We start from the raw sequence: 21,967 nt of genomic DNA, 5'->3' as shown, positions 1-21,967 counted from the left end.
CTCTCTATAAATACCTTATCAGTGTGCAATAGGTACACAAGCCCTTCACAAAGCTCTCCCGGAAACCTTTGACCCATCGAAAGAAAGCAGAAAAAAATGCCTCACCGCCGTATCTATGGCGATGGAGGAGGGCGTATGGTGACCTGGGGGGATGTATTCCCGAGTTATTGGATATTCGGGGCCCCAGTTGTGAGTGCAGCACAGTTCATAAGCAGGAGAAGCCACAAGAGAATGGCTGCTACACTGCAGGGGCCTACACTATCGCTTTCAATGAAGGGGGGCTGGAAGACAAGGCTATCTCTCTCTGTCTTTCTCTCTTTCTCGCTCTCGCTCTCTCTCTCTGACGTCAATTACCAGCTGTGATGTTTGGTTAGCAGGGGCTGGCTTGTATGGCTCTGTATGTACAACGTATTGATTCTCCAATACGGGCAGGAAAACCCCAGCCCCCAAGGTTAAATTTAGGTTCTATAGACCTAATTAACCTGGCAGCCATCTTGGTTCAAAGCGGTCGCTGGGCGGGGAAACTGAATGCACAATCCTCTTCATCCAAGGCAGATACCTTATGAATAGCATAGTGGCCAGGGTGTTTGACTCGGAGCCCAAAGACATTGTGTTCAACAAACTTCACATAGACCTCCAGAACTCAAAGCTAAGCAAGCTATGGTACGCGTGATCGTCCTCGCATGCAGCTAACACACACACACACACACACACACACACACACACACACACACACACACACACACACACACACACACACACACACACACACACACACACACACACTGAACCGTTCACTTCTCCCCCCTAGCAGGGATGTGCATCGCCACACCGCTAAGAACCTCCGACCCAACGTGCACACGCTCTGTTGTTCACCCTCCTTCCAGATCTGCTGAAATAACAGCCAACTCCTTTGCTCCCTCTATTTGTTTATCTAACTCTCTCTCTCTCTCTCTCTGGAAAGACTATTTTCTGCTGTCGTTTTTCATTTACTCAGTTTATACTTTTTATTTATCTTCTGCATGTCTGTCCGTCTGTCTTTGTGTATAGTAAGGCTTATTCTAGGCTATGTGTAGCAAGTCTAGTGACTACGACTCCAGTTAAATAGTCTGAAATGATGGACTTCAGACTATTTGAAGTCCAACAGTGCATGTGAACCATGACCTGTTTGGGTCGGGGGCCTGTTCCCAATAAGTACAACTGTCTGCAGCCAAGGCCCAACACCAAGGGTGCTGAACATTTTTGAATCTACTCTTACAGTTGCCAGTCTTCTGAGGTCCAAATAGGGAGCTGTATTGTCTACATACATTTTCCAGATTGACAACTGATAACCTTTTCCTCCTCTCCACTCTATAGAGCTATAGTGTTACGTATCCTTAGCACATTTCTAACTGGGTACAAAGAAATCCCGGGGCTTTCCTAGTGGGTATCTGGTGTATACCTGCGTATCACGTAGACTAGACCGCTGTGTGAAAGTGTACTGTATGTATCTATCCATCTACTGAATATATCTATCTATCTGTATCAGCCTGTGTCGAAATCATCTGACAGTCTCTCTGAACTCTCCCTCTCTCTCTTTTTCCTCTGCTATCGGTTGCTCTCTCGCCCCCTCGTCGGCGGCTGGTTCCAGAGGCCTTTCCTCTGCTCCCGTCTCGTTCCATATCAGTAACATTCCTCCGGGAAAATACTATCAGACACCAACGACTCTGCAACCAAATCCCACGCAATCGGAAGACATTCTGTAATGTGTATGTGTGTTTGTGGTGTCCGTGTGTGCGTTGGTTTGAAATAGCGAGAGATAAAAAGAGAAGAAGGGTAGAAATATGAGCATGTGTTTGTGCACTTTAATGTCTGAGAAAAAGAGATGGAGGAAAAAAAGAGGAACAAAGCACAGAAAATTATATAAATATGTGATCGTTTGTGTGCATATACGTGTCTGTTTTGTGTGTGGCCGGTTCTTGGGCTGTAAGGATGGGAAACATCTGTGGGTAGGCCAGCAGCACGCCAGGAAGGAGTGTGCGTGTTTACAGAAGACTGTATGTCTGGGAGTGTGTAGGAGAACGCAAGAAAGTAACCGTAATCTAAATATGAGTTGACAGAGACATCGCAGGCTTGTCCGGCTACCTTTCCTTGTTTCAAATAAAAAAAGCTGAATCCTCGCTTCCTTCTGTGTACCGCCTGTTGATTAAGACACGTTACTTACTTCCTGATCCAGCACTTTCACTTGTTCAACCCTGAACTTGTGGCAGAAACTCTCTTGTGGCTGCACAGGGTATTAAACATACATACCGAGATTATTTCTGCCTTTTTTAGGAATTTAAAGTTGTGGTTCGCAATATCATATAATCTTGTGGTTTTGCAATACAAGAACACAAAGTCGTAGTTTTTGCGATTTAGGAATGCAAAGTGGCGGTACGAAGTATCACCGGACGAGTATGAGCAGAATCTAACTAGCAGCCATTAGCCTGTTGTGAACCACAGACGCCTGTGGGAAGGCTTCCTGGGGAGGTGTATTGATTGCACACTGCCTAATTAAGGCTTGTATTAAAATATTCGTAATAAGAGAAAATAATCACCTAAACGGGGAAGGCAAGTACACTGAGATAGCACGGTACAAACAGCTGATACGACAGTAATCATGGCATTGTTCTCCAAATACCTTGGTGTGGTGTTGGTGGTCACAGTTGGATCTGTACTTTGAATATAATATTTTTCCTCATGGGGCAGTGTCAACGTCAGAGAAATGTTGATTATTTTGAATTCAGAGGAATCCGTTTCAGCAGTGGCTGTCACCGTTTGCAACAGTTAAAGACTTTTAAAGATTTGTTAAAGATTTTTCGCCTGGTCGCGCTGTCGCAGAAGTTTTGCTGCACGACAAATCAAAATCTTTCGCTGTGCAGTTATGTCAGGCGAACTTTGTCTCGCAGCGAATTTTGTCGCACAACATCTTTTTCCCGCCAACGGTGCTTTATGCCAATTCATTCTCATCAACCATGGCCGAGATAACCACCGTTGCATGTCTTTACCTGTTGTGGAAGAGGTAGAGACGTCAGAATGCCCGTCGTTTATGGGTTAATAATATAATCCGGAGGCGCACACTGCTTTGTGCCGTGATATTATATATATTGTATATATTATATTATATAGATATTTATATATTATATTTATAATATCATATAATATTATTTATAAAACGGGTGGCTTAAATCAAGCGATCTGCTTGGTTCCCAACTGTTGTATATTGAGCGTATACACACAGCTATGACGCCCGTTCAGTTTACAGAGTTCAGTATCACTCCGCGCCTAACTTGAACTGTTGTTTATTTATATATAAAAGCGTTAGCATAGTTCACTGAAGCCTAAAAACATGTTGATTGCTGGAGAGGGTAGAAATGTTGTAAAGCAATAGGCACACGGTGAATGAACTCAATAGAAGGCTAAATTGCCGGCGAACCAAGCTACCGTCTCTAGCCTAGCCTTCTCTCTGAAGGACGCTAGTGTGTTGCATAGCAACCGCCGTACACTTTGCAGGCAGCCAGGAGGGACTACTTTTTTGTATTCGTAAAAAAAAAATGCTTTTCCGACTTTCTCGCTTTTTCAAAATTGAGGGTGTCTATGACTTTCATTTCGCCATACTTACGTAACCGTTTTATAAATATATTTAAGCAATAGATCACTTCAGTCAGTGGTATACGCTCATTATACCACAGTTAAGGGGGTCGCCGGACAACGCCCCTTAACTGTGGTATAATGACCGTATACCACAGCCTGTCGTGATCTATTGCTTAAATATAGAGCGCCGGGAATCGCAAACGGCAACAATCACTTTCTCCTCCAAGCTGCGGTTCACTGCGGAGTGCAGGGAACGGTTGGCCCAGCCGGTTGAATGGTGATTGGCTGTTTTACGTTACTTCACCCACGTTACCCACAAGGAGTGAACGCTGATTGGCTGTCTCACGTGAATTCAAATATTTCAACTTCAGCAAAACTTGTCGCGCTGCAAATCCACGTGAAACGCGCTCACCGTTCACGTGGAAAAATGTTGCGCCGTCAATCTTGCCGCAGGTTTGTGCCGCGACAAATTTCGCCCGATACGCGTCTCTACGTCGACTTTGTATTGAAACGTGTCGCCCCGCGATGTTTGGTGTGAACGCACACTAGTGTTTTCCAACCTGTGGTACGTGAGGGTACTGCAGGATTATTTGAAATAAATATATTATAAATATTGTTCAGTAAATATAGTATTATGGCTTGTTATTACTTCAGAAAATGTTGCTTTGTGCATTCCATCATATGTTTTCCATTGTAATGTGTTTTTTTTTTTTTCTAAATAAACATGCTGGGAGCATAAGCAGCGTTGCCGACTTATTCTTTCCACTGTTCCCAACTGGCCATGGCCTTCTCACAGTAAAAATTGTGTATAAAGGCGGCATGTGCCTTTATCTATTTTTGCATCGTTCTCCTGTGAGGTGGCCCGCGAACGGTCTTGATGACAATTCAGTGGTAAACCTAAAATCAATGTTGGAACCACTGCTCTAACTGGTCTGCTTGAGTTTTCTTTAAAGAGAAAACTCAGGCAGGAATAGGCTAATTCCTCTGGGACCGTGCTACGTCTGGCTGAACACTGGTAACTGAACTCACTGTTAAAATGTCCCCAGGCCAGGTCCGATCTGGTCACCTTGAGGTTAATGTTTGGTTACTCTTAAAAATGCTTGATTAGCTTGTCAGTTTGTCATTTTTAACCTTTGTCTTTAAGTGTACGGATGTTCAAACCTGTGGTGTAGTACTACAAGTTTGTCCTCGGTTGTATGTAGAAACCTGTCCTGTAGTACGACAACTTTGTATTTCCGGCGTATTTTCTAAATTTTGTGGTTGTCATTAACGCATTTTCAGGGGGTCGTCAAGGGCCGTACCTGGAGTTAGCCGACTGACATTGGCAAAATCCTGCCGACTCATTAAGATCCAATTCCAAGAAACGAAAACACCAGAGTTTAACAGAAAGATAAAATAATAAAACCAATGGCTCCAGCCATTTGACATGGCAGGAGCCATGTCAACACAGCCAAGGGTTTCAATTGGTCGCGGAGTCCAACAGGAGCGGGCTTATCTTACCACATGGCTCTTGTGAAATAACATACCAAACTGTAAGTAGCCAAATAAATCTGAGATGGGCTCCTCTGACAGATAAGCCCATCTGCAGGACTTTACAGGAGTTCCTGATACGGTGCTTTTCCGAGTGCACAGGCTCCAGCCCTCGCATAACAATAACACCAAAACACGACAGCGCTGGAAGATGAATACGTTTCGGCGCAGTATGAGAGAAAAAAAAGGAAAGAAAAAAAAAGTTTTCAAAAACAAACCGCAGCCTGCTTATTGTATTGCAAAACACCGCCATGTCAACATTCGGCCTCTGCGTCGGCCTTTGCCAAAGACTCGCGTCTGTCTCAGGCAGCGAGTCTCAGGCCTTGGCGGGCAGATTGCCACAAAGATTAGAGACAGAGGCGGGCGGAGGAGGTAACCAGAGAAGCAGGGGGTGGTGGTGCTGTGGTGCTGAGGGGGAGGGTAATTACTCAAAAAAAAAAAGGCCTTTGTAAATGTGGTTCTGTAAAATTGGATTACTGTTTTGTGGAAATGGAAAAAAATACAAGCAAAAGTATCGTTACACAACAAGACTTGGGCCCAGAAGGTCTATATATAGCTTAGAATAGTCTGGCTGTATAGTTCCTCATTGATTGTTGTTACTTCTGCTTGTATTACGGTTCCCTGTGGGCCTGCTATTGAAAGAACAAATAAAGTCTCCGAAAAACAACGGACTGGGACGATATCCTGACCCAAAGTGTAAACTCTTACAAAGGATTCCAGATTCTGGTTCCCATCCTCGCGGTGCGCACACAACGTCTCGCTGTTACACCACAAACAACATCATTTGAGCAATTAATCGTGGGATCTGACACGCTCTAATAGCTGTGTTTGACAGAGCTGTTTCGTTGAGCTACAGCCAGTTCCACCAGAAGGAAAATAACTGCCATAGCTCATCCACCCTCTGAACAAACACTGAGCAAGCTGTAAGAGACAAGCTGACAGCTAAATCATGCTCAGCTATCCAGGGCTGTTTCTAACTAAAAACATAAATCACCCGCCCTCCCCTTTTTTCTAACTTGTCAATGCGTTCAATTACAAATTAATTCAGGCTATTTTATTCAAAGCAACTTAGAGGGAATATGATGACATTTATCCGTAGGGGGTTATGTGTTATTAATAAGCAGGTAGGGATGGGCGTCTGGCTCTAGGAGGCCTACATGTAGACAGTTGACTTTGTGTGCTGCATCGGATTCCACCACATTCCATGCCACGATTAATAGGCCATCTACAGCACTTTCCCAGCCCGGGAAGGAACCTGCTGTGCTCACGGGAAGAAGTGCATGCTGGGAGGGAATAATTAGGCTGACCCCTGACTGTACCCCTGGCGGTCTCTCACCACACGCGGGCCAGGACCTCTGCCTCCCGGGTCAGCCGGGGAGGGGTCTTGAAGTGGCGTTGGGAACAGGAAGTACAATGTTACGTGAGATATTTCCTTTGGCCCCAAGCAAAGCATGGCCCCGGCGCACTGCGTTTCCTCCCTGACGAGCCGGCGACAGATGTTCTTCAATGTGCTTCTTTATGGTGTTGCTATTCTTTCTAGAATATATACATAGTTATGGATATAAGTATACACTGGCCGGCAGGTATTCAAGGGGTCGAGAATTAGCATCTCACCCGCGGGAGATGTAATTGATCGCGTTTGGTTTGGTGTCTGCTAACGTTTAAAGTAAAGTTAATTTGTAGTATTTTTGAAGACTTTTAGTTGCTGAAACGGCGGCAAATTGCAACCAGGCAGCTATGGAGATTCTGTTGCTGTTTGCATGAGGCCATTGTGTTCAACTGCCTTGGCAGGTGGCGGCCATATTGGCTCTAAAAGCTGGATCTGGTTGGCAGAACGGTGGAAAATAACCAGTGAACTGTGGCCTTCAGACACTGTGGGTAATGGACAAGAACCCCACATTACTTGTGAGGGAGATATGGAAGATATCACAGCTACTAGTACCCAATTGCCTGTATTATACTACACTGTATAATACCGGACTACACAATTATGTGCAATATTATACCATACTATAGTACACTGTAGTTTATTATACAATACTGTACACTATAGTACACTACTATACAATATACTCTACTCTGCAATTACTATACTATACCATGGATCAACACAAACCTAGAGGGTTTATTCCTTCAGCTGAAAATGGAAAAAGGTAAAGAAAAGTGTTAACAGTATCATACAGTAACAACTAAAAACCATCGATTGTCTGACATAATATAGCTCCTCCTGTTGTTACTGGGTCACTGTGAAGGAACTCCTCAACAAACCTGCTTTACTTGTCCACAGAGAAAGAGAGAGCAAGTGAGAGAGAGCAAGCGAGACAGAGACAGAGAGAGAGAGAGAGAGTATCATGTTTACATTTACCCATCTAATCAGCCAGTGAGACAGCTGTGGTTTACAAACCTCACTGGTCACTGGCCACATGATGGAGTGACCTGATATCATTAAGTGGTGGAAGTGTAGTGAGACGAGGGGTATCAACAAAAATGTCTGCCTCTAGGGGAGAGCCATAGGGGTCAAAAAGAAATGCAGAAAGAAAAACCATAGTCTGGGCAATTTTAATGAGGCCGGTGGAGAGCTATGGGAACCATGATAAGTATGGCCCTCTCGGACGCACCGCAAGAACGCTCAAACCAAGGTCACTGTGATGGAGGGATGGAAAATTATGTTGACAACTGAAATAGTGGTGAGTGGAGAAGAGAGAGAGGGTTGGGATAGAGAGAGATAGAGAGAGCAAAAAGGAGGATATGGGTGAGAGTGGAAACAGAACAAAAGCGAGATGTGGATGGAGAGAGAGAACACGGTCACCATGCCTCGGTTACTCTACTGTTATTATTTGATATCATTGAAATCAATATTTTTTATCATCTTTTTTATCAATTTATTCTTGATTATAGCACACATATTTCATGATTTAGTTTGAATTGCATAATTTATTCAAACTCTATTTGAATAAATTTTTCACTACTGTTACATTCTGGTCAAGTTTGCTGTATGTTATGTAATGTTATGTTGTAGTTCTGGCAGGTAACTCTGAAAGGGGAGAACTGTGTCCAACACAATGCCTTCATGAGTCACCAGACTAAGACACACACACATACACACACACACACAAGCACACACACAGACACACGCACACACAAAAGGGGGGGGGGGTTTCCAAATTCGGGAGTAGGTCTACTGCAACAGTTTTTGTTTCATTTTTGTCTGATGACACAGCGTCTGGCTCCTTATCTGTACACAGTGACTCTTCATGTCCATAGAAACAAACCCATAGCTGGGATTAATAATCTGCAAATTTAATAATAATAATAATAATAATAATAATAATAATAAAATAATAATCTGTCAATGTATCACCCTCATTCCCATAAATGCAATTGACTGGTACAAATCATGTTGCAATACTCCACAAATACAAATAGGCTGAAGAAATAGTAAAAACATCCATGCAGTTAGCTCGTAGCCTATATAATAGTCTAATATATATCAGGCTATTTAAAAGAGTTATGGTGAGAGTTATGGCAGAGCTGCTGCTTGCAAAACCAGTGTTTTTTGGCGTAGATATAATGTAAATGGCGCTACATATCTATCATTTCAAGTAGTTTCATGTATGAATTCGCTCACAAGCAACCACACTAATCAACGTATACCTCACTTCTGCAGAGAAGTTGTGCGTGTGTGCGTGTGTATGTGTGTACGTGTCTGTACGTGCGCGTGTGTGTATGTCTGTGTGTACTTGCGTGCGTGCGTGTGTGCGTCATCGTAGCCCGGCCCACATGCCTGTTGCTTTCTAAAAGGAACTGCGCACAACTTGAGCAAGACAGAGGGGGCTCTCTGCAGGGCAGAAAACACTTTCATCTGGACTACCGTAACCACCTCCTGCCCTACTTTTCCAACATCCACTCCACAAACATGACAGCGACTATAATTTCTTCTTTCCTCGACTACGGAGACGTGTCTTACAAGGTAGGGTGGACTTTGTGGCGTGAAAATCGAGCGCCAGAATACGATGTTTTCGCTGCTAACAACATTAGCCTAGCCACGCTTCACTTTTGAGTCGGAATCTCAACTTTTTGTAAATAGCCAAATGTGCATATATTTCAGCTAATCTAACGCTGCAAAGAAATCGCCCTCTTTTTTGGTGTGTTAACTTCAATGTGTCGCACTCTTCGGAGTGATAAAGTTGTATCGTTGAACTATAAGTGTGAACTCCAAAAGCCAGACACTTGGCGGAAAGGCGCACAGATAGCTTAATGTGAACACCAGGCAGTGGGCAATTAGCCTGTCTTGCTAACGTCATTACTGTTGCAAATAGTCTAACTTACCTTTTAGGCGCTTTAGAAAACATTAACATTGGTATATTAAGATGGTTGTATGACCTCATTTATGTCGTTACATTATCGTGTCAACGTTATTGGCCCAAGCAAGTCGATAAAGCAATATAAATGAGCGTGCACGTAAACTACTAAAGATGTAACGGTACACTACTCAATAATGTATGTCACGTAACGAGTAACTCATTCTCGACATTGGCTGGCTAAGGCCGACGTTGTTTTTGGGGTTGTTGTAATGTTATCCCTTTAGCCTTTCTCCTACATGAATAAATCCATGGGTTTATTAGGTTTCCCTCCACACGGTTGTCTGCACTCCGTACAGTTCTCGTCAGGGCTTGGTCGTCACCTGTTGGGTTAGCGCGGGCTTAATGCTTGCCTCGTCACAGATGATGTATCGCCGCGGTATTGATTCGAAGTCGGTGAATAATTAACCTAAATTAAACTTATTTATTTCAATCTTTTGCAAATGTGTCCCAGAGTAATCAATCATGACGCGAACATGGTCATTCTTAAACATTTGGCCATTAGGTGATTGTTATACTCATGTCTTTCGTTTCGTAGGTCTATGCAACGATGCCTAGTCAACGTGAGCGCGAATGTATTTACTTACTGGGAATGCTCTTCAGTTTGACATAGATCCATTTTATTTACGTTATACATTCATTTTTGCTGTTGGATAGAACCTTCTGGTCTTCTAAACAGCACATGGCAAAGCTGTTAAATATTTAAGACATGGAAAAAGCCCTCTCTGCTGGCAACAGCCCTCTTAATCATGCTGACAAATCTTTTCTGACATGTCTCTAAATTATTTGTTTCATAGAACAACAAGATGTTGACGTATTCCAACAACAACAACAGCCTCGGAGGAGCCCTGTTGGACTCCAGCCCTTCCCCCTGCTCCCCAACAGGCCCCCTGCTGGACAGGAAGGCGGTGGGGGCCCCCTCTGCCAGGGGCCTGTTCCAGCGACGCCATTCTGCCAGTATGCCTAGCGGCAAATTCAACCAGAACCAGTTCCTAAACAGCCTCAAGTTAGACCCGGTCGGCCTACTGGGCGGTGGCGGCGGCGGCGGCGGCGATGAGGGCTGCCTGCTGAGCTTGACTGGCAACAACAACAACAAGGAGAACCGCTTCAGGGACCGCTCATTCTCCGAGACGGGTGACCGGCTGCGGCCCGGGGGTCAGATGGGCGGCGGCCAGGTGAACTCCAGCCGCTACAAGACGGAGCTGTGCCGGCCCTTCGAGGAGAACGGCGCCTGCAAGTACGGCGACAAGTGCCAGTTTGCGCACGGCATGCACGAGCTGCGCAGCCTCAGCCGCCACCCCAAGTACAAGACGGAGCTGTGCCGCACCTTCCACACCATCGGCTTCTGCCCCTACGGGCCCCGCTGCCACTTTATCCACAACGCGGAGGAGCGCCGCGGCCCCCCCGCCGCTCTCGGCCTACAACAAGGCGGAGCGGCCGCGCCTGCAGCACAGCTTCAGCTTCGCCGGCTTCCCCAGCTCCGGGGGCCTCCAGGACCGCACCGCCTCGCTGACCCCCCCGGCGCTCTTCTCCACGGAGGACCTGAGCGACTGGCAGAGCAACCCCTTCACCTATTCCAGCCAGGAGCTGGCCAGCCTCTTTGGGCCCAGCATGGGGCCCCCTCCCGAGCAAGAGATCCAGCCGGCCGCCCCTCCCTCGCCAACCTTCTTCCGACCGGCGGCGGGCAGCCCTCCCAGCCCGCCGGACTCCCTGTCTGACCAGGAGGGCTACCAGAGCAGCTTGGAGAGCCCGAGCGGCTCGGAGTCGCCCCTGCTGGACGCCTCGCGCCGTCTGCCCATATTCAGCAACTTCTCCACCTTCTCCATCGCCGACGACTAAGGTGGTCGGCCCCCGGGGGCCAGAGAGAGCTGTGGTGCATGAGAGGGTGGGGGTGAGGGGCCCCTTCGCCTTCCCTCCCCCCGCCACCCCCCTGCCACCCTTCCTCTACTGGCCTAGTTTACAAGAGCACCAGACAGTTGTCTGGTTGTTGTAGCCACTGGCTGTCAAGTCAGAAGACGGACTTCCTCTTCTTTGTTGAGACTCCTCAAGCCTTCTCCTTCTCCCCACGTGAACTCTATTTCTTTATTTTTCTCTCTCTCCCTTCCTCTCTCCCTTTCCGTCATCCAGATCAATTTGATTCAGTCAACAGATCTCTCTCTCTCTCTCTCTCTCTCTCTCTCTCTCTCTCTCTCTCTCTCTCTCTCTCTCTCTCTCTCTCTCTCTCTCTCTCTCTCTCTCTCTCTCTCTCTCTCTCTCTCTCTCTCTCTCTCTCTCTCTCTCTCTCTCTCTCTCTCTCTCAAAAACAAGCAGTTACGAAGTGGGAATCCAATGTCACGCCTGTAATGTATACCCCAGTGCCACAGATGAACGATTGTAAATGTAGCTTAGCGTTGGGGCGGGGAGAGGGGAGTTTATTAACATAATGGTTAGTATTATCTATCATGGGGGGCCAGGCCAGGCTCCTCTAGTGTTGGAGGGGCCCTGGCTGGTGTATGTATTTCAGTGTTTCATGTTCTCAGAGGACTACGTTCCTACTGCCTGTGCCACCGCCGACCTCTCACGGTCCCTGAAGCCCAAAGGATTATGATTTAAATCAGAGCTGGTTTGGTGTTTTTTGTGTTATAGGTTGTTGTTTTTTCACCAAGGTATGCATCGAACTAGACCAATCATTGGACCAGAGTGTTAGTTTTCTCAACGGAAGCCAAGAAAAGCAGACCACAATTTTCTAATTTAGCTTCTAGATGTAGAATTTCCTCTTTTCTTTCTTCTTCTCGTTGGAATAATGTGGATTTTGGTTCTTGTTCTTTGAGGTGAAAGGGGATCCAGCGGTTAGCTTTGCTGTGATGGGGGTTTCATCCCATGCGGAGTGGCTTATACCACCACCAGTATCATAAGCACACCAGAATCCACAACCCTAGGTTCTGCTTTCTGCAGTGTTAACGGAATTCAACTTTTCTTTTATTTATGCCAACAATTACATTTTTTTTTTTTTCACAAGCCAATGGTCAACCAAATATCGGTTTGAGTCGGCAAACTTCAGTCACAAGCAGCCAATTTCTGTCTTTTGTGACAGCCACGGGGAAGGTCACGATATTCGTTGCTCCGATTATTTTTAATTTTTTTTTTATTGGGGGGGGGGGTGGATTAATGTGCATCTTGACAAGTCAATGTTTTGGCCATCAAACGGCAGTGGATTAGGTTGTACATGGGTTTGATTCTGCCATCTTACCCCCTCCTCACCACCCAGTTTGGTTAGTCCACCAGTTCAGTTCCTTGATGGCGAGGAACCACATTACTATCAAATCAAAAATGAGTGCCCAACGCTCGTGTCGATTCCTGAATCCAGCGTGTTCAATATTATATTATTGTTATTATATTATTATTGTTTAGTTTATTCCAGAAAACTTTCAGATGGAGGTTTTGGCTTGTCACTGCTTATTTAACTTATCAAAATGTATTTATTGCTGATCTTAAGCATTTTTATTTTGTATTTATCTGGATAATGAAACGATAGAATGTTTCCTTTTATGTTAAATTATGATCTTCCGTATTAATCGCAAGATTGTGAAGACATGTGTTTTATTTTTTTCACAGTTAATATATTATACTGCAATAATATATACTTTTTTTTTATAACTACACGTTGATTTACTTTGAAAAGTGAACCTTAATTTAAAACGAAATGCAGAAAGGGTTTTGCGTTATTTATTTTTTTCATCCCGCTTGGTGGAATTGTTGTGTTTTAACGTACTGGAAAGACTTTGATGTGCCAATGACTATCTTAACTAAGCTTGGTTTGCGAGGCCCAAAGAAACGTGTTTGATACAAGGTTTTGGTCCTCGTAAACAAAAATTATATATATAAAAAAAAGTGACAGATTATTAAGCTATTAATGTCCCACTTATCACAGGTAGACTGTAATGGATGCCATAGCATGTGTCATTCCACAACAGAAAACCTCCGTATTAACTCTCACTTCCAGTGCGTTAAGGCCTCAAATCCGTTCTCCAGTTTCTGCCCTTCACTGTTCCCGTAGTCAGGCAGTGTGGCCCTTGTTCTGTTTGATTTCTCAAAGTCCCGCTAAATCGGTGGTAGTTCTTGGTTGTAAGACATTTGAAGCTCTTATTAGTCGTGGATTTTTATGGACTTTCGCCTTTTTTTCCCCCCCCCATGATTATGGTGCACACACTTAATAGCACTTTGAGTCAGTCATCATCAAGGTAGATGTGGTGACGTTTGTGATTTGTCTTTTTTTTTTTTTGACCACTTTCCCCCCCACATAAAGTGCCTATGAATACATTCCAGGTATCTCAGATATTGTGCCTTCATATTTTTGTATAACACATCAGATAAAAGGCTAAAATATATTCCTGTAATTTTAAAGGTTAACAGAATTTACACGTATAAAGCAAATGAATGTATTCTCTAGCAGCTGTTGCTGTTCACTACAGTAATGACTTTATTCATGTACCTTTTTTTGTAAAGACAGATTGCAGTTTAAACCAATAAAAACTCATTTCTATTTAACTTTGTGACCTTTGTTTGCGCGAGTGCACGTTGTAAACTCCACCGGCTGTGCCTATTGACAGAAATGGCAGGCTTTCACAATAAGTCTGCAACATTTAAACGGGCATTGGAACAACAAACCAGTGCTGTTGTGTTAGTCATGCAGCGGTGGTGGTGAAATGCTTGTAGGCCATGTCTTGTCTTGGCTCTTAGACCGGGAATCGTTCAGGGTTAAAGGTTAACTTGTTTTTATTTATTGTCGTAGCGATGTGATTCCCTGTCTTTGTCAATCTGTACGTAGGTGACAATGTTCATGCTAGCCATCGGTTTCCTCTGTTCCTGAACTGTGTCGTGTTTGGACTAAGACAGGTCGGGTGGGGAGGAAGAATGATTTACCAGGCGATGGCAGCTCAGGCTGACACAACCTTGGCATGACTAGTTGCTTGCTAAGTCAACGACTCATTCAACCTAAACTAATCTCTCGTCCTCACTATCCCACTGAATTGGCTCCTCAAAGTCATTCCCAATAAGACGCTAAGTACGATTTTAAATTTTCTCTTAATGTCGAAATTATGTTGGACATTGGTTGTTCCTTTTAGTATCTCCTAACAAGTATAGGTGAGGCTCTGCTGTGAATAAACAACTTGTACAGGAACACACCTCGACGGCAGGAAATGGAGCTTGTGTCCTGTACAGGACTGTTGGGTCTCTTCCTGTGTTCCTGAGCATTGTTCGGGCTGCTCTATCCTTCCACTGTCTCTCTTTCCACTGATTAGAATCACAGGGCGCCACGGAACTCTTGGGCTGAAATTCTAGAGCCTCCGTGGCCCGGTCACCATAGTTACGGCCTGCTGTAGTTGTCGTGCAAGCAACTGTTACTGGAGTCTTTCACAGTCACTGTCCTCTCTTTGTTGTCTTTCCTCGAGACGGCGCGGGGGGGGGGGGGGGGGGGGGGTGACGTATTTAGATGGTATCAGACTTTGTTTGGTTATAAGTGGGCCTATTTCAAACCTAATAAGCGGGGGTATTTCAAACAATTGTCTCAGTGTTTATATTACAAAATTGAACTAGTATTATTAGACGTCCTTTTACAGAGTCCTAAATTAAACCGGAGTAGCTGCTATCCTCAGCCCTAGCGAAACAAAACCCGGGATAAAGTTCTGCTTGTGTTTCCTCAGAGTTGAAATGAGCCTAACAGAGGCTCTGCCAGTGCAGGACTTAGAGAGGGAGCGAGGCGAGCGCTACTGGCCGCTTTGCCGCACACTGACCCCTGGTCCAGCGAACACCTCTGGCTCGGTCCCATGACTAGGCTCAGACACAGTTTTCCCAAGCTGTTGACCACCCCCCTCCCCCTAACACAGCCTGATCAGTGCGGCATCACTGTTCCATAATGAAATGAGTTGCCCCTAGCATTGAACTTTTGCATACATTTCGAGGCTGGTAGCGTCATTGCCGCCCTAGGAAGGTCTGGGTTGTACGCCCAACTTCCAACCTTGGGGTGTGGGGAACGGCGTAGAGGGAGGATACTTTAAAGTATATGCCCTAGCACTTATGTTCTGGAGGGGGTTTGGACGAGTGCCACCACTGAATGGTACACTTGACGCCTGTCAGATCCTTCATCCTACAGTGACGAGCCAAGACCAAGGTTTTCGCCCCAACGTGCCTCACCTGAGGGATGTGGGGGTTAGAGGGGAGAGCTGGTGGTTGTGGAGAGCTGGTGGTGAGGGGAGAGCAGAGGTGGGGGCGAGGTAATGTTAGTGGAGATGGTGGTTATCCCCTGGGGTGATCTGCTCATGAGAAGAAACGTGTTTTTAAAGAAGTGTCATTTACTTTTTATTTGTATGAGCTACTTCACAAACAAATCCACTCACAAATCCTACCGCTTGGAAATAATATTATGATAGTAAGAGCAGGGACATTTAGGTTGTTTTTAAGCTGTTCTTCTGTCGAGACGTTTCTTTTCCTGTCTAGTCTGTTATTCCCCTCTCCCAGGGGACAGATGGAGACGGAGAGGGTTTGATAGATATCTGTTTCTGTGAACTGACAACCGGGCCTCCCTTCCATCGCAAGTCAAGACAGACATGAGCCAATGGGCTGAGTGTTCCAAAGATGGAGCTGTTGATAAAGGAGGTGTGGGAAGGAAATAAAGTTTTAGTAGGAAACGTTTGTGTTGGGACAGAAACATGGGCGCAGAGAAGTGGTGGGAACTCCAGCACAGTATTAACTGGTGTCATGAACATGTTTTTTTGCGGTGATTATGTAGCATTTTCTTCTCATGCATTTGTGCATGCATAGAACCATGAAACTCAACCAAAACACCATTGAACCAAAACAAAGTAGGTTGAGCCAATAGCAGTTTTAATTTATACCACATGAAAGTATTTCTCAAATACATTTTGTGAGGTCATGAGATGAAAAAGAGCATTTCTAGGCACATTTCTTCATGTGTGAAATATAAGACATTTTTTCTGTTCTTTTAAAAATGCTCATTGCGGCTTCACTTGGTTCTCAACGTGAACTTTAGTTTAACCTTTCTTTTCTCTAAATATTAGTTTACACAAAAGAAAACAATGGGCTGTGCACATTGTTAGTGGGGAACAGTGTTTATACACTCCAGGGTGTGTTGTCTCTCCCTATCACCTCTCTCTCTATCAATCCCTCCTCTCTCCTTCCTTCCATCTATGTTTCTCTTTTTCCTTCTCCTCTCTCCAATTCTTCCCCTTGCTGCTTTCTCTCTCTTTCTGTATTTCTCTTTATTCTCTCTCTCTGGTGGCCTCCCCCTCTCTCTCTCCCCCCTGGTCTTGTGACTTTGCTTTCTCTGACATAAGTTATCCTGAGTCAGCTGTTCCAGCCCCCTTGCGTGGCGGGGTTATCCTGGAGCAGACTGTGATTACTGTAACAAACAACAACAACCAGTACTACCAGCACAGTATCGATTCGGTCAACTTCTACTTCAAGATCGTTCTCTGCCGTCCTCTGAAGTCACTTTGGGTTAAAGGTCCGCTGAGTATCGGAATCTAGATGGCTTAATGGAAACTGGGAACGTTAATGTGGATAATGTTTGCTCAACAGGTTTCCATGCTAAGAATAGCCCCTTATAATCATTTCATCATAATTTCCCCTATCAGTCAAACTTTATTTATACAGCGTTTTCAGTGAGAAATGGCATTACTTAAGAAGGCATACAAGAATACACACATATACCCACACACACACACACACACACACACTCGTATCCCACAATCTCCTCTTAACTAGTTCAGACCATCACTACAACAACCGGTGGGGGCTAGGGGTGGGAAGGGAGGGTGTTAAGCGATTGGTGGAGACCCCTTCCCCCCCCCCACCCCCCTCTCTCTCTTCTAGAGTTTCAGGAGAGGTGGTGACATGCAAGACAAGGCCTTCATGGTCAACAACACACAGTCAACACACACAAGAGGCTCTCGCTGAAGGAGAGCTGTCTGTCTCTCTGCCTCTCCAACTGCTCTGCTGTTGTGAGGGACTGAAAAGCACAGTCACTCATTATACTCATTATGTTCACTGAATGTGTGCGTGTGTGTGTGCGCGTGTGTGTGTGTGACAGAGCTCTGCCCTACTCTAAATGTATAGAACATGTCATACACCAAGGCTACCTGGAGTTACCCGTACCGATATATATTGTCACGGAAACTCAAGTCCATGACTGGGTCCTACCCGTTTTACTAGTGAAAACAAAACGTGTCCTAACGAAAACACGTCTTAACAGAGTAGTAAACCAGGACTTTACTGAGTGGTTCAACCAATAATAAAACAAAACAGGTTTGTCTCCAATCCATCTAATCTATCCGTGTTCAACGCGTTCAAACAGGAGTGTGGCGGAGCAGGTCGCAACACGGTCCACACACACACACACACACACACACACACACACACACACACACACACACACACACACACACACACACACACACACACACACACACACACACACACACACACACACACACACACACACACACACACACACACACACTTCCCAGCATGCTTTGAGAGCAAGAGAAGAAGCAGAAGAAAAACACACACACACACAAACATAAACACACCACCAGCACAACCACCATTGAACAAACAGCATGACTCAGAAAGGAAAAAACACATGCAGGCTTTTAAAACTTGCAGGAACACCGTATAGCTTATTTAACTGTAAATAACAATGCATTCTAAAGCCCGTTTAGACGTGCACACAAACAGCTGCGCACGCATGCACACACATACACACGCTTCGCGCACACACACACACACACACACACACACACACACACACACACACACACACACACACACACACACACACACACACACACACACACACACACACACACACACACACACACACACACACGCTTTGCATGCATGCAAACATACACATGCTTGTGTATGCTTGCTTGCTTGCAAGGCAAGCATACATGCTTGCCTTGCAAGGCACACACACGGGTGTGTGTTTGTGTGTCTGTCTGTCAGTCATACACGGTGTAAGAAAACACTCTTAGTTTAAATAGACACACATCAAAATACATGCTGGCATGTTTCACTCACACAAGATCCCACCGTCAGACAGCGTGTGTCCGCTGGTCTGTGATGCGAGGCCCGGGAACAGCCCACTAAACATCACTATTGTCGGGCTAATCAGCCTAACTTCCCCTCGGGGCTCCTGGAAGCCATGGGAACGCAAGGCGTGAGACGGGGCGCCATGGCAACGGCCTGGCGAGGGCCTCGTAAACCAGGTTAGGGTTGATAAGCCTAGTGCAGAGCAGACGGGTCATGTGAGCAATAGAACCTGCAATCACAAGTGGACTCAAACCCTGTGATAACAGGGAACTGGACCCGGAACCTTCTAGTACCTTCTCAACACCCTTCCTGACTCCCTATTAATGTATTTTGTTTCACTGCACCTCATATCTGTTGGATATGGTGGTGGTTTTCATCAGGTGCCTTGACTTGGAAAACATTGTTTTCATGAAGTTTGCCAATAAACATTCATTAAGATGCGGCAGCGGCTGATATTCCCCTTATATGGGTGTATACTATCAGCCAGCTTCCTGTCAGAGAGAATGTTGTGGTCCAACAACAACGTAACTGAAAACCGATGTGGCGGTGGGTTCGTCTCGAGTTGAGAGGGACGGTTCGGGTTCTTTCTTTGAGCTATGAGCCATGCTAGAATAAATACGATAATTTCAATCGTTTTTTAAAAATGTTCAACGTGCATAGATGATTTGTCTATTTATGTTAGTGAACCAGATATACAGTTAATTAGCAGTGTATCAGTTACATGGCTAAGATCAATCTCCTAGTTGCACCGGGTTCCACGAACAGCTCAGGCGTTGTGTTTAATCCTGAAGATTAATAAACACTGCTGTCTCACATTCACGCTTCAATTTATTAAATGGATGATTTGATTTATTAGAACGGATGGATGGGGGTTTTAGGACAGTTAACAGTTGTTTCTGTTCCTATGTATGGTGGGCAGGAAACGACACTGGGGAGATAAAGAGAGCATTTCTAAACAGAAAAAGAGGAATGGAGAATGTCAACAGTACCGTAAACAGTAAGCAGCATGCCTCAACAAAACAACAAATCAACTGTGAGGAGCCCAGGGAAATAGACTAAGATTCCTGGGTAGATAAGCGTTATGATATCCAACAATGAGTTATACCAAAATACTAACGCATTTTATTAATCACAGAGGGAGAAATCGTTTTGCACAGTAAAGCTTGAAATTGTTCTCTCTCACACACACACATTCCCAGATTGACAAACACACACACATAATCGCACGACCAGCTCTTTCCACTTTCCACTACTTCCTGTGTCCTTGGCAGAGAGCGAGCGAGCAAGCGCGCACGAAAGAGAGAGAGGGAGAGAGAGAGAAAAAGCAGGATGGTGGAGTGAATCTCTTCACCTCCGACAAAATATATGGACAAACTTAATCTATAGGAAGCATTGAATGACTTCGGATCAAGTGTAAAAAAACACATTTGACGCATCTTTTGCTCTCGATCGAGCTTGTATACAACCTTTAAGTGTCGTCAGTGTGGGTTTCCAACACCTTGTTTGTCTCGAGGGGACAACACCTCATAGTAAGAGTTGAGGAGGACATTTTGGGGCACAGCTTTGTTGACTAATGTGGACAAAATAAGGCAGAATTCAAGATGTCAATGTAACCGAAATGCTGATGAATGTAACAGATGCCCCAAATGCCTGGGTGTTTTCAATTCGAAGAATCTGAATTAAATATGGGTTTATTAAATACTTATTCATTCATGTGTACACAAATTCAAAACGCCCTCCTGTTTCCAATGCGAGTCCCATTTCTGCACCATTATTATCGCTTGGTTGCGAAAGCGATGTGTAAAAAATACAAACAAACACACGTAATACGATGAACACGTTTTGACTGGTCCCAGAAGACCGGTTAACGCACATGATTTCTCAGCCGATCACGAGTCACCGTCCGTCTCCAGAAGCTGGCTCAGGTTGTACTTGAATTCCGTCCTCACTCTGATTGGCTGGAGCCCGGGGTCTCTGGCCTCACCCATTGGCTCCTGGTTGTCGTCTTTAAAAAAAAAAAAGAACACGCACGCACACGCACACACACACGCACACGCACACGCACACGCACACACACACACACACAAAAAATAATAACTTAAACTAATCCAGACACACAGTTTTTCGTAGTTCACTTCAGGCCAACCCGGTAAGACCCAAATTAATTACAAATGAACTTAAACGTAAACTGTATTTTCTATTTGTCCTATTTGTTGTTCCAGCTTTCCAAGTCTTCTCATGTAGGTTGGCTACGGCCTCTCATGCACCTCACCCGCTAACCCTCTTCATGATGTCTGTGGCATGAGCGCGCCAATTCTGTGTTCACACCCATCGCCATAGGGGCAGCTACTGCCAGAACCGCCAGCCAACAGATCCAGTTTGAACTCAACATCTTGGGGTCACCAGTGGTTTTACCAAGACCTCAGGTGACGCTGGCTCAGTGTCAATGCACTGATGATGATCTGTTTCATGAGAGTTACAGGGGTACCTTCTGAACGTTATTAAATCAGCAGAGGCGTCTGCAGAGACACGCCCCACACCCCCATCACCAGGGCGTGGCTTCACACACCCCGCACATCTGGCTTTTACCCACGATAAACCACCATCTGGCAGAGAGTCTCTCTCTCTCTCTCTCTCTCTCTCTCTCTCTCTCTCTCTCTCTCTCTCTCTCTCTCTCTCTCTCTCTCTCTCTCTCTCTCTCTCTCTCTCTCTCTCTCTCTCTCTCTCTCTCTCTCTCTCTCTCTCTCTCTCTCTCTCTCTCTCTCTCTCTCTGCGATGGGCCCCGGGGCCCTTCTCGAGACACAGCTTGTTATTCACGCCGGGGCCCAAAGGGTGACTCGGCGAAAAGGAATCCGGTTGAACTCGAAACATTAAAACTGAGATTTCGACTGAGCGAGTTGAAATCCTTTCAGCGCGTCTGAAGCGTGTTCTCCTCCCGCTCAGTGTGCTCAGGGCGTGGCCCCCGGCCCCCGGGGACATGGTGTGCTCAGCTTTGTTTTTGTCTCCCGGTCCCGTCTCCGCTTGTCATTAGCGGTCTACTCCTGGTGTAGAGGACACGAGGATGTGTGAAGAAAGAAAGAAAGAAAGAAAGAAAGAAAGAAAGAAAGAAAGAAAGAAAGAAAGAAAGAAAGAAAGAAAGAAAGAAAGAAAGAAAGAAAGAAAGAAAGAAAGAAAGAAAGAAAGAAAGAAAGAAAGCTGAGGATTGAGGATTGATCCTCACATATTGACTTCTGATACTGGAATTTATCAATAAATGGACCAAGCATGGGAACTGTACAGCATGACACACACACAAACACCACAGGCTTACACACACATCCAGAAACATGCCGGCACAGTACTATGCACACACGCCGCCATGTGCACACACA

At 45.2% G+C, this 21,967-nt stretch overlaps 2 protein-coding genes across 2 annotated transcripts in view; one reads left to right on the top strand and one right to left on the bottom strand.

Moving 5' to 3' along the window:
• The first annotated feature begins 8,973 nt into the window (after positions 1-8,973).
• zfp36l1b (zinc finger protein 36, C3H type-like 1b) lies at positions 8,974-13,764 on the top strand. The gene is given in 3 exon segments (XM_084484177.1): positions 8,974-9,112; positions 10,301-10,903; positions 10,905-13,764. Coding segments are annotated over 3 exon segments (1,095 nt in total). The 5' UTR covers positions 8,974-9,058; the 3' UTR covers positions 11,343-13,764.
• Positions 13,765-15,782: 2,018 nt separating this feature from the next.
• The window catches only part of rad51b (RAD51 paralog B), a 31,632-nt gene continuing 25,447 nt past the window's right edge, over positions 15,783-21,967 (bottom strand). Inside the window, exon 10 of the mRNA XM_084483802.1 lies at positions 15,783-20,601. Coding sequence (XP_084339928.1) covers positions 20,486-20,601 — 116 coding nt within the window. The 3' untranslated portion in view covers positions 15,783-20,485. The remainder of the gene's footprint in view (positions 20,602-21,967) is intronic.

The sequence above is a fragment of the Micromesistius poutassou genome (assembly GCF_964030765.1).
Source record: "Micromesistius poutassou genome assembly, chromosome: 19".
Taxonomy (NCBI): domain Eukaryota; kingdom Metazoa; phylum Chordata; class Actinopteri; order Gadiformes; family Gadidae; genus Micromesistius; species Micromesistius poutassou.
Note: the sequence above shows the minus strand (reverse complement) of the source record. Positions and strands in the feature narration are given on the sequence as shown.